At 44.2% G+C, this 13,084-nt stretch overlaps 2 protein-coding genes across 6 annotated transcripts in view; one reads left to right on the top strand and one right to left on the bottom strand.

Annotated features, from left to right (window-relative positions):
* Window positions 1-98: 98 nt before the first annotated feature.
* Window positions 99-13,084, top strand: part of fat3b (FAT atypical cadherin 3b) — a 65,476-nt gene continuing 52,490 nt past the window's right edge. For 3 of the 5 annotated variants that reach the window (XM_086057015.1, XM_086057017.1, XM_086057013.1), the window contains exons 1-4: window positions 99-1,738; window positions 6,852-6,995; window positions 8,795-11,766; window positions 12,320-12,454. In XM_086057015.1, coding sequence (XP_085913141.1) covers window positions 8,818-11,766; window positions 12,320-12,454 — 3,084 coding nt within the window. In that variant the 5' untranslated portion in view covers window positions 99-1,738; window positions 6,852-6,995; window positions 8,795-8,817. Of the gene's footprint in view, window positions 1,739-2,552; window positions 2,637-6,851; window positions 6,996-8,794; window positions 11,767-12,319; window positions 12,455-13,084 lie in introns of those variants that run through there. The other 2 variants (XM_086057018.1, XM_086057014.1) reach the window with 2 other exon arrangements.
* chordc1b (cysteine and histidine-rich domain (CHORD) containing 1b) lies at window positions 419-6,175 on the bottom strand. The gene is made up of 10 exons (XM_086057086.1): window positions 5,952-6,175; window positions 4,189-4,238; window positions 4,064-4,120; window positions 3,831-3,991; window positions 2,804-2,907; window positions 2,549-2,607; window positions 1,642-1,712; window positions 1,463-1,568; window positions 873-1,055; window positions 419-806 (listed from the first exon to the last, which is right to left on the bottom strand). The coding sequence occupies exons 1-10, from the start codon at window positions 6,013-6,015 to the stop codon at window positions 624-626; spliced, it is 1,038 nt and encodes a 345-aa protein (XP_085913212.1). The 5' UTR covers window positions 6,016-6,175; the 3' UTR covers window positions 419-623.

The following is a 13,084-nucleotide window of genomic DNA, read 5'->3' as shown; positions in this document are numbered from 1 at the left end:
GCCTTTTTTTTTGTGGTGGGGTCAGAAAACAGAAATTTTGAGATTCATTTTATAAGAAAGCGCCATCTTGTGGTTTTATGGAACAAAGGCACACATTTGAAGCAGTCATATTTGACAGAGTTAAAATAAATTGATCCCATATACCATTTTACTTAAAGTTGTGTTTTTGAGAATAGTCAAATTTTCGAGTGTAAAAAAGCTGTCGTGTTAGCAAGTGATTTTTTATTTTGAGTGGTTATACTTTTACAAGAAATTAACTACATTTCCCAGATATATTTTTTGTGAGTTTAATTTTTTTTTTTTTTTTGAGCATCTTCGCGAGTATGACGTTAACTACATTTCCTGGTCTTTACTGTCACCCGGAGAACACAACTGACAAAATCACTTTAAATACATCATTCTCCTTCCGGTGTAGAAATTAATTTTCAGTTCTTTTAATACTTTATTTGGATTTAAACATGCCGGACCATTCTTTTTCAACGCTGAAATCTTGAATGGAATAAAAAAAAAAAAAAAGTGGGCTAAAAGTCAAACGGAAATGTGGTCATCCAGCATTCTGTGCCTATTCAAGTTCAGAAAGAATGGAATATTACTGCAGAAGTTCAAAGTTTTTCCACTTCTTATCATTCATTCTCCTCATCGTTGCTGTCGCTGTCGTCCTCGCTTTTTTTCTCGTGGTCCCGCGTGGGTGGTGCTGCTGGCGGCGGCAGATCCAGGCGAGCCCACGACATGGCCTCCGACTTCCTCATGGCCACCTCGATCTTAGCCGCCATCATGTTGACGGAGCTCTGGCTCACGTTGATCACCTGGAAAAATGGCGTCAACGTGTATGTTTCTCACGCCGCCCCCCCAACCCGGACTTGTGGACTTACTCCCCACAGGCTGATCTTCTGCTCAAACTCCTTCTCGCCCTCAAAGACCACGCGGATGTGCAACGTGGTGCTGTTGGCATCCACGTAGCTCAGCTCAGGCACGGCGTTCTTGGCGTAGATGGAGATGATGACTTGCGAGCCCGTCTGGTGCCAGTCGAATCGACACGGCACCACCTTCTTGCCCTGTATCGGATGTACAGTGGTGCCTTAGCGTATAAGCTTTAAGTTGTTCCCAGACTACTCTCATTAAAAAATAAAATAATAATTGGAGTTTTAATATTCTTGAAAAAAAAAAAAGGTTACATGGAAAAACACCTACCCCTCTACAAAAAAAACCTTGAAAAAATAATCTAAAATCTAAAAAGTGCTGGTGCCGAATTGCTAGTATGTGGGGGTCCACTGTATCTCGATTTATCTTTCCCACCAGGATGTCATTCTGAGTCCTGTAGTATTACAGAAATGTGACATTTCCATTTATTTCATGGTTAAGTGAGCATAGTCGATTAGTTAAGGTACCACTGTCTTGCGTGTGGGATGATTTCACAACGTGCCACTAGATGACGCCAGAGCACTATTTCAGAATAACCAACCTGGTCCTTTTTCCTCCATAGGTGCTGGCCCTTGGTGCAGCCAACCTGGGAGAGGAAGGAGTTGAAGTCTGAGGTTTTCTTCTTGCAGCAGCTCCAGTACTTCATCCTGAATGCGGAAATAAAAACATGTGCTTGCTTCTTTTCACAGGAACAGATGTTCAGAGTGGAACGTCACCAACCCTTCGTGGAAGATGGGAAATCCAGCGTGAAAGAAGCATACGTCCGAGTCACTGGCTGGGCCGTCGTAGCTCTGTTTTGGACGTAGGGGGCGAAAAGGTGAGTTTCACTAAGGTATTTCACTTGTACTTAATATTTGGAGATTCTAATTCCCAAACTTGAAGTGTAACATTTTCTACACTAAGACAATTTCTGGCTGGTATTGTTATACTTTTGGGGGATAAAACGCCAAGTGTCACCACAGCTGTGTTTGAGGTATTTATTTTGAAATGTGTTGTTGAAGTTAAGATTATGTAATGCCATGTGCCAAGATTTTCTTTAGTTGTATTTTTTTTTTTTTTTTACAATAAATTATTTTTGAGAGAAAAGGGATTTTTTTTAAGTCAAATTATAAGCAGAATATGGTTGATTTCAAGAAAAAAAATTGGAGTGTTCAGACAATGTAATTTTACAGGGAGAACATTTTTTTCCCCATAAATTTCGAAGAAAACACTTACTTGGATAGAATTTTTTTGGGGGGGTGGGGGAGTTGTGTTCCTCAAGTAGATTAAATTAAGTAAAGCCATACACCAAATTTCTTTTCAAGAAAACTTGCGATATCACAATGTTTCAGAGAGAAAAGGGGGAACATATATTTTAAGTCACATTACCAGAAAACAACATTCAAGAAAAAAAAGTTGTAACAAGTTGTGATCTCACAGCCAGTCATAGTGTTAAAAAATAAATAAAAAATAAAATAAAAATTAATGATAAATCGTGATGTTAATCCTTAAAATATGTTGTCATAAAAAAAAAAAAAAAACCTTTTCCTTAAAACTAACAACTTAATTCCCTGCATTGTAGTTACTGGCCCTAATACTCTTTGTTACCTGATAAATGCAGAAGGACGATGCAGATTGTTCCACCTACTTTCGTGCATCCTCCATTTTTGCAGGACGTGCCAATCTTGACCTCGTCGCTGTCGTCCTCTGCGAGGACGGGACACGCAATTAATATTGTGAGTGACAGTTGTGATGCATCAACATCAACTTTGACTGAGCTTCCTCTGACACAAATGGAGCTCCAAATCCCAGCAGAGATCTTTTAACTTTCCTGCTGCCTCTTACTTCCTGTTCTTTGGCGAACTGAGTTGCGCCCTGAAACAGAAGCGTTGCGCTCTCTCACCCTGTTTCAGTGCATGCGAGTTGTCAGTCAGCTTGAGCTTCTCCAGAGCTTGCTTGAGAGAAGACGACACTTTGTGCTGCAATCTCACCAGGGGCTCGTCGGCACTGAGGCACACAAGGCGACATCTTGTTAGCCGCGTAGCTTCGGACAAACATCGCTAATATGTGATTTCGTGTGTTGTCTACTTTTGTGTCATGTGGTAATATACATCACGCCAGGACATGGTTTTTTTCCCAAGGGAAAAAAAAAAACATTTTTAGGAGACTAGTCTTTTTTTTTAAAGGGGGAAAAAATTATATGAAAAATAATGTGACTTTATTTTCTTAAGGTAACTACAGAAATAGCCTTTAGAGAAAAACACATTTAAAAAATATTCATATTTATCATGGAAAGTAAGTTTTATAAGAGCAGTCATAATCCCCCACCATATGATTGGATTTTGAAAGTATTTTTTTCCCATCAAGCTAGTTTAGAAAATGTTCGAGAGAAAAAAGTTTATGAAAGTGTGACTTATTCTGCGAAAGATTCCAAGAGTTGCAAATTGGAATTTTACAATCTGTTTTAATTTTTAGAAAAGTTATAATCCTTTAAGAATAAACTGATTCTTATTCCCCCCCCCCCCCCCCCCCAAAAAAGTTGCTTTTTTTTTCTTCAATGTTCTGGATCTTTTTTTCCCTCCCAGAAAAGTTGCAAAATTACAAAATGCAGTTGAAATGTAGAATTCAATCTATTAATCCCAAATCAATGCTATCACGCGCATTTCAAAGAAGTGAAATGTGATTTGACTTTAAATGGGACTGTCAGAGAGCTACGAGTAAAACTATGCTTGCAGTGACTTGTATTCGAGACAATACTTAGTGTGTTCTAGTCCTGTCAACTACAAGCACACTAATACATAAGCAGTGGCAGCTGAGTGAGGGTCAATCAATAAGACATTGCTATTCTATTCTTTTCAAGTTGCCCTCCAATCAATATTGTGTGCCTTGGATGTGAACGCTATTGATTCCAAGTGAAGGTGTCGGACAACCTGGGTCTGCAAATGGCCTCCTGGGGCTTCGGCGCAGAGATGATGTACTCGCTAAATTTGGGCTTCTGCTCTTCTCCGTCTTTCTTCTCTCCCGACGAGGTCACGTCCGGCTTCACCGGCTCGGGGGGTTTCTCTTTGTTGTGGGGGCCTTTCGTGCAGCCCTGCGAGCGAGAGAAAAGAGCCCTGTTAAAGGGGCACGCACGCAAATGTTTTGAGCGGGAACAAAAGCTCACCGCAATGCCGAGGAAGTCGGAGAAGTCGGTGGTCCGTCTCTTGCAGCAGGACCACCCCTGGGGGAGGGAGAGACGAGCGTTAACGGGGGGCGTCTCGCTCGTGAGGTTTTTTCAAGGGGTTTTACCTTCAGTGCATCGTGGAACACTGGCACGCCGGGGTGGTATGTGCATCCGCCTACAGCCACAAAAGAAAAAGGGCAGGCAGATTATAATTGAGAAAAACACGTAATTTTATGAGAATATATTTTCAAGATTGGTAGTTTTTTTTTTAAATGTCGCAAATGTCTAATTTTTCTGAAATTTCTTCTAGATATTAAAAACTTAAAGTAAAAAAAAAAAAAAAAAAAAATCCCATTTTCAGAGTCATAATGCCATGAGTGAGGTGCCACTATCCTTCCAACTCTCTCCCTCCTGAAATTACAACTTTATTCTCATATTATGCTTTACTTTTGTCCTTTAAAATTTAGCTTTTTATCATGAAATGCCACCACGTCTTTTTTACCATGTAACACTCCGACTTTATTGTGGTAATTTGAGGTGCTACGTGCAGCCATCGGCAGAGACAAACCCCCCACAACTTTAAAAGTCACATAAAGAGTATCAAATTGCCTGGGTGACCTTATAAAGCAACAATTTCTTTCCAGCAGTCCACACAAAGTCCTCTGTTAAGCCTTAAGGTAATGGCACTGCAATGTACCGCACTGTGATGAAAAGTGGCATGCAATTAAAATGGAAATTAGAGATGACTCCTGCGCGGAATTTCTGTAGATGAAGACACAGGACGACATGTGCGTGTTTAATCACACAAAACTAGACAGACACCCGATTGAATTTTAACTACAACAAAGGCTTCGCGACAACAATAAGCCGTCGACGAATTGTTTTCAGAAGTATGCAAAACAGTCCCAAACTCAGACTGATCCAAAGTCTTGGGATTACCAGTACACGCATTGCCTTTATTATCTTCACAGAAATTATACAAATGACACTGAAGAGAAATAAATTATACTATGAGAATAGTCCATGTTCCTAGAGAAAGAAAGAATTCTTTCAAGAATGTGTTTTTTGATTGTTTGTAAATGTCAATTTTAGATAATACTTGCATTTTTGTTGAAACAAAACGTCCTGTTTGGGGGGGTTGGATTAGTCTAGATAAACTTTAGTAGATGCTAAATGGGGGAAGCTGCATCATTTAACCGCAATTGTGGTTACAGGAATAGTGAGTCCAGGAAACCAACAACAAAAAAAAAAAGTAAAACAAGTAAGGAGGACACACAAATGTAGGCTACCCATTGTATGTGCTCAAGCATTAGCACATCAACATGATATGCAGTCATGGGGGGAAAAAAATGGACCACCTTGGTTTCTTCAGTTTCATATTTAAATGCCTGTTACTACATTTGACAAAACACAGGGCCGGGAAGCTTGGTATAGTTTTTCTCCCCTAACAAGTAAAATCATTAAGTCAAAACTAAATTGTATATTTATTTAGGCTATCATTGTCTGCTATTTACATTTGTTTCATGATCTTGATTTAAACTAGTGGGGAAACTATGCAAACAAAATAGGACATTATACGGCGCCGTATGTATGTGAATCTTACAGATATAGATAATAAAAACTGTATTCAATATATTCGAGTAAAAATGTCATTTTGGGCAAAAAACAGTGCCCCCAGGTGCAACGATCTGGCAAAGTTGCTAATAGCGTTTCTTTTGATAACCGGGCCTAAATAGACCTAACATGTGCAATAAGTCTTGTAAAAGTCAATTAAAGTGGGACGAGTTTGTTTCGAGTCCTGTCAGTTAGCGGGCCTCACTTTTTGCGTGTCGGCTCGTAGAATTTTCCAGATGAATTATTAGCCTCGCTAGCCACGTTAGCTACTCACCGTCTGGGTTGTTGTCCGCGTCAAAACGCTGACCGCAACCCTTGTTGTAGCACAAAGAAGACATCGTGACGAGTAAAAATTAAAAAAACGTGTAAACTGACACTTAGAAAGCAGCACATAGAACGCGAGACGCAGCGGATGCCGCACGCCTCAACACACGCCCGCACACAGTTGCCCTTGCTAACTTCCGGGTTTGTTCGGCTTTTTTCGGTAAACATCGGTACTCGTTCTGCAGTTCCGCCAGTGGCCTGTTGGTGGTCTCAATGTTTATAAAATGGTGGCCAGTTTCCCTTGTAGTCACATTGGCATTCGTGAGTTATTACTAGCTCTCGTTGCACAGTCTAACAATGAATATTTTTTTTCTAGGAAAATGTTTTAAAATTATTATATTATTATTATTATGATCATATATAAAAAATAATTTTACGAAGAGAATGTTGTATTTTTACATAGTCTTAATATTCTTTGGACAAAAAAAGATTTTTATGCAAGAATAGTGTTATTTTTTTCTGAGAGGTCATAACACAGACACGATGCTCTCGTTCACTTCCGGATTTGTTCGTCTTTTTTTCGGAAAACATCGGCGCTCAGTCTCTCGCTCGCTCGTCCACCGTCTCCCTCCCTCCCGCTCTCTCACTCTCTCTCTCTCCCTCCCTCCCTCCATTCATCCGTGGTCCCAAAACGGTGGCAACTGATGCTGCTGGCCGGCCACCCTCGAAAAAACTTGCGTAAAGCCTTCTGTTCCCGTTCCTCCTCTTTTATCTCTCAGTTGCCTGTTTATCACCGGTTGGAAACCCCACAAAACAAAGGAGCACCGGGGTTGTTTTAACGTCCATTTTGTGTCAAGCTCGGCAGGACGCAGGTGCGTAAAACTGGGACAATTGGGGTGTACTTTGACAGGGGATGGCTGCGGCTCTCTTGACGAGTGCCTCCTGGCGGGATGTAACGTCTGAGTGCTTTTGAAGACTTTTCCCCACCTGAGAGGATGAGAGAGGATGCACTTTTGAGTGATTCCACAGAAGAAAGGTTGACAACATGAGATTGGTGAGTGACAGATGATCCAGAGGTTTGTTTAATTTGGCTACAGGCGACTGTATCCCAGCCGTGGATGCAATACAACCGTGATATTGAAATATTGCACGCCCGCGCTGCCATTATCAGTCTGACCAGTATCTATTTTGCATTTTAACTTTTTGCGCTCTACTCTGACTTGTGCAGCAGAGACAGATTATGCACATTAAACATTCAAAAACAATTCCCAAGTATCTTAAACGAGTCCACCTGTCAAGTGTGAAATTAAACCAATGGGTAATTTTTTTGTTGCCTTTTTCTGAAAATCAATCCATAATTAAGCCCTTCTGAATGTTCTGGTCATAATTTGTCTAATTTACACAATAACCGTCCCCACACCCAATTTCTCCAGCTGTGACTTGTCTGAAACACGTAAAGATGCATTGAGTTTTGTTGGATGCACGGATTTGGCTACTGATAAGCAACACATGGTTGATTGACAAGGAGAAGGTGCTCACCTAGACACATGCTTGATTGCTGAAGGTTGTTTGGAGTGCTGGGGGGCTAGAATCAATTTAATCAATTGTTGCACACTTAACACACACTCATAAGACCGTCGTTGAAATTTGTCTTTTTATTTTGGGAGCCACTCGCTGCTCCCTCCCGACCCTGCTGTACTGCTGGGATAATGCAGAGTACAGCCTTTTGTTGCCATGACAACTGGGGGCAGGGCTCAAGAAAAAGCAGGGGCTGCAACCGTCCCAGAGTATTAAGAAAAAAGCAAGAGCCCAACATTTTATTTTGTATTTTCACCCGTGAAAGCAGTATTTCATTACCAAGCTGCTGACTTACACTTTACACTTTGAATTAGACTAAATTAGTGTGGTGGATCCAAGCATGTGGTGCATGCAACAGACACACCTGCAAAAACAAATACATTGTCTCCAGTATGTGCCACTTATCAGAACTTAACACTGATCATTTCTAACACTGCAGTGCTGCTCACCTTTTGGCTTTGACACCCTTGTGAGGGTAAACGGAATAGATAATGGATGGATGGATGGATGGATGATGGTGCTTCCATGTCTATCACTTGAAACTGGTAGAGCTTCTCTTAACTTGCCTGCCAAGTGCACTCTCAAAACGGTTGGGTTAAAGATAACAATTTTGGGTAAAAAAAATTGGTAGATTTGTACAAAACAATCCACAAAATTGGATTGTTTTCTACCAAACAACACAAGAAGGGGGGTCAAATTGACCCAATTAGTGGATCAGTCCATTTTTGACCCCAAATTGTGTTATTTTTAAGCCAATTTTGTTGTTTATAGGGTGTGGTTAGTGGAAAAAGTTGGTGTGGGTGCAGTAACATTAACATTTGCAAGGGCTTGCTCACAGACACGTCTTGGTAAATAGACAGCAAACAAAAGATTTACTTTGTTGTTTAAATTTCACACTAGATGGGAGTGCAGGCCCTCCAGAGACTCAACAATTTTGTACACAAGCAATTAAAAAGTCAATTTCCATAATAACTGCCCCTTTCAATGTTATCAGTTTCTGTGTTAGAAATACTGGAAGGAAAAGTTACTGCACAATGCTTTGGGTTGTTTGCTGAAAGAAAAGACTTTTTTTTTTTTTTTTTTTGCCTTTGGGCTGCATTTGAATGAAAACATGCCGTAGTGCAGACTTGAATATGCTGTCACATCCCTCATAAATTGGAGAAGAACCCTGAAATGTCTTTGTTAGCTGGCTTCTCTATCCAAATGTTAACAAGCAGTGAAAATCCTAGCTGGTGAAAGGGATGTTTATTCTTTTGCGATGCTTTCCTCTTGCAGGATGACTGGGTGATGAAACAGCCATGAAGCCCGACCTGAAGGGAATTATGATGCGCTTCCCGTTTCTTTACCGCCGTATTTGCTTTCTGCTCACCTTCCCCTTCCCGACGCTACTCGGCCAGATTTTGCCAGAGGTGAGGGCTGGCCAAGGCCTGCTCCTCTTCAGCCAGCCCGCCTACAACGCCTCCATCTTTGAGAACTCCGCCGCCAGGACCTATGCCGAAAGCCGGGTCAAAATGGGCATCGTCCTGGTCCGATCGTTTGACGTCAAGTTCTCCATCGAGTCTGGCGACGGCGAGGGAATCTTCCAAGCAGAGGACGTCACCATGGGGGATTTCTGCTTCCTGCGCATACGAACAAACACCGGCGCCATGCTGAATCGGGAAGTGCAAGACAATTACACTCTGACAGTCAAGGCCTCTGCCCAAGGAGGCCTGGAGGCACTGGCCACCGTGTACATAAAAGTCCTGGACACTAACGACCTCCGTCCTCTCTTCTCCCCCACCTCTTATTCGTTTGCCGTGTCCGAGAGCGTCCCTTTGGGTGCCAGCATCGGTCGCGTGACGGCCACCGACGCCGACATGGGCTCCAACGGCGAGTTCTACTACTTATTCAAGAGCAAAGTGCACCTGTTCGCCGTGCACCCCACGAGTGGCGTGGTCACGCTGACAGGCCAGGCCAGGATGGACAGCCAGGACCTCTTTGAGTTGGAGGTACAGGTGGTGGACCGAGGGATGAAGCTTTACGGTAGCAATGACGTCAGCAGCACCGCCCGACTGGTTGTGAGCGTGACGCGGATAAATGAGTTTGCACCCATCCTGAGGGCGGTCGCCGTGGTCCCGTCGTGGACGGACCAAAACCCGGTCTTTGCCAAAGTGACGGTGGTGGATAAAGATGAGGGGCTGAGCGGGTACATAGAGTGGGTGTCCATCATTGATGGTGACCCACTTGGACAGTTTGCGATTGATCGATCACCACTCATTGCGAATGAATATTGGGTCAGAGCATCACAGCGGGTCGACTGGGACAGATACCCCTATGGCTTCAACTTAACCTTCCAGGCTAAAGACAGGGGCGTCCCTCCTAAGTTCTCCAACACTCAGTTGCTTCTGCTGTTGGTCACAAAGCCCGAACCGACACCGGCGAGTTTCGAGAAAGACGTTTATGAAGTGGTGTTGAGTGAAATTGCCCCCCCGGGCACCGTTGTCGAGGTGCTGAGAATCTCCCCGGCTCCCGCGAGTGTCAATTACAGCTTCTGCAGCCTCTCAGAACCAATGTACTTTGATATCAATCCGTCGACCGGCGTTATTGTGACCTCAAGGCGGCTGACAAGGATATCACAGATTTTCACGGAGATGGAAGTGTTCGAGGCTGTCAGCCAGCTGAGAGCAAAGGTCCGGATCACCGTGGAGGATGCTAATGACAACTCCCCGGTGTTCAGCCGGCCGTTTTATGACATTTCCATCAATGAAAGCTTGGCCGTCGGTACCGTCGTTCTCATCGTGTCGGCCGTGGATGAAGACAGAGGAGAGAACGGCTACATCACGCACACAATAAGCGGCGAGCCATCGCTTCCTTTCGCCGTGGACCAAGACACGGGGGAGCTGAGGATCACGCGAGACCTGGACTTTGAGTCGTCTGCAGAAATCTACACGTTTGCCGTGCGGGCCTCGGACTGGGGTTCGCCCTACAGACGGGAGAGCGAGGCCAACGTAACGGTCCGTTTGCTAAACATAAATGACAACCCACCTGTCTTTGAGCGGGTCTCCTGCAGAGGGATGATTGGCCGGGATTTCCCTGTCAGCCAAACCATCATCACCCTGTCGGCCGTCGATATGGACGAACTCGGTATGATCGAGTACGAGGTCCTCTCCGGAAACGAGATGAACTTCTTTAAGTTGAATGCAGAGTCTGGTGCCTTGTCACTCAAGCGATCGTTAGCGGGGGCAAATTTAAAGAGTGGGATGTTCAACTTGAAAGTCGTTGCCACAGACGGCGAGATGTCCTCCATGCCCATGTTTGTGAACATATCCGTCGTGAGGGGTTCGGTTCCACCCCGAGGGCTCAGCTGCAAGGACACCCAGGCGGCCCAGTCGATGGCTGAGAAAATGCTCTCAAAGGCCTCAGCGATGGCTCGAGTGAGACAATTTGACAGGAGTCCAGATGTTTTCTCGGCGAACAAACAAGCGCCGCAGTTCGAGGCCTTGCCTACGAGTATTCTGGTTCGCGAGGACCTTCCTCCCGGAGCCAGCGTGTTCCAGGTGAGGGCACGAGACGGCGACACTGGCTTCAACGGGCGTCTTCTCTTTTCCATATCCGATGGCAGCGAAGAGAACTGTTTGACGGTGGACATGGAGAGCGGCTTGTTGACCGTCCTGCGGCCGCTGGACCGCGAACAGACCGACCGCTACTTTCTCAACATCACCGTCTACGACCAAGGTGTCCCCCAGATGTCCGACTGGAGGATCTTGACGGTCATCGTGGAAGACGCCAATGACAACGACCCGCAGTTCGCCCAGGACGCATTCACTGCGCCGGTTGCTGAAAACGCCCCCTTGGGCACCCAGGTTGTCACTGTCTCTGCTAATGACAAAGACGCCGGTCAGAATGCGCAGCTGTCCTATCTGTTGCTGACCAGCGTCCCTCAGTTCGGCATCGACAGCGAGACCGGTGGCGTCTTTGTGGCCGGCCACTTGGATCGGGAGAGCTCCCCCATGTTCACCCTGAGGATCGAGGCCAGAGACAAGGCCGAAAGAGGCAACCGGAGATCGGCAGTGACCACATTGAACATAATTGTGGAAGATGTCAACGACTGCGCCCCGTCCTTCATCCCGAGTACTTACAGCGCTCGAGTGCTGGAGGACCTCCCACCAGGGGCTGTCATTATGTGGGTGCAGGCCAATGACCCAGATATCGGACCCGGCGGACACGTCCAGTATTCCCTCTTCAGCGACTTCAACGGCACTTTTGAGGTCTGTTCTTTTTTTTCATTTTTTTTTTCATTTCTTTCATTATCCATCCTATATTTTTGCATTTGTATTATGTATTATGACCAACCAACCCCTTGTGATGCGTCATCTTGTTTTCAAGGGGGGGGGGGTGCTATCATACATTACAGACATGGCAAAATAAGACGAGAGGCAAAACAACAAAACGATAAAATACAGACGATATCACAACAAAACAAAATCATGAGACAAACACAGACCAGTGATACATATACATTAGTCAGTACAACCTGACTTTGTTGCAGGCAGCGTGTGTTCAGTTCCAAACTCAGTGAGGGTGTGAGTGTGAATGACTGTCTGTTTCTGTATGTGCTCTGCGACTGACTGGTGAGCAGTCCAAGGTGGAGTTTGCCTTTCACCCAAAGTCAGCTCAGATCCAGCTGTCTGTGACCCTAAACAGGATGAGCCATATAGAAAATGGATGGATAGATGGGGGGAAAAAGATTATCCGTCCCACATATGTCCTACATATTTACATGTCGCATTTACTGACTCTTCATGTGTGTGCGCATGGCAGATGGACGCCACGAGTGGTGTTTTGAGGATCAGAAAGGAGCTGGACTTTGAGACGCAGGCATTTTATAACCTGACCTTGCTCGCCGAAGACCAGGGAACGCCCGTCCTCAGCAGCCTGACGTATGTGGAGGTGGAGGTGCGCAATACCCATGAACATGTGTGCAGTGAACATATTGAGATGAGTGTTTCATAAGCGCTTTGAGTGCCTTAATAGGTGGAAAAGCGCTTTACAAGTGAAAGAATATTTACTCACATTCTGTGCTTGAGTAGAAGTACTGATGCCTGCGTTTAAAAAAAAAAAAAAAAAAAAAAAATGCTAAAACACTTTTATTTGTATGGGGGGATTAGACAGAATTTTTCCATACCAGAAGATGGTGGTTTTTATGGGATGGAATAAGGCAACACGTTCGGCACAAATCATTCTTGTCGTCGACAGCATCAAAAAATTCTCTTAATAAGGCCGTGGATGGGAAATATCTTCCTATCCCAATCTGTTGCGTCATCGTCATTCATGCTGCCAGTTTCACATTCCGCCATGCCGCTGCCGTCCCTGTTTTATCAGTCAATCAAGATCTGAACCACGCTTGACTTTACCTCTCTCTATTTACAACGGCTCACTATATTCGCAGTATGAAAAACGTAATCTGTCTATTTTAACAACGTCAGGAGTCGAAGGTACACACATGTGCTTTGAAATGTTGGGAGTAAAAGTAAAAAAAAGTTGCCCGAAACCTACAGTAAATACTCAAGTAAAGGACAGAGAGCT

This window comes from Filicampus tigris, chromosome 17 (genome assembly GCF_054856515.1).
Source record: "Filicampus tigris isolate MCC_2025a chromosome 17, RoL_Ftig_1.0, whole genome shotgun sequence".
NCBI lineage: Eukaryota > Metazoa > Chordata > Actinopteri > Syngnathiformes > Syngnathidae > Filicampus > Filicampus tigris.
The sequence above is the reverse complement of the archived record's forward strand: the minus strand, read 5'-3'. Positions and strand labels throughout refer to the sequence as shown.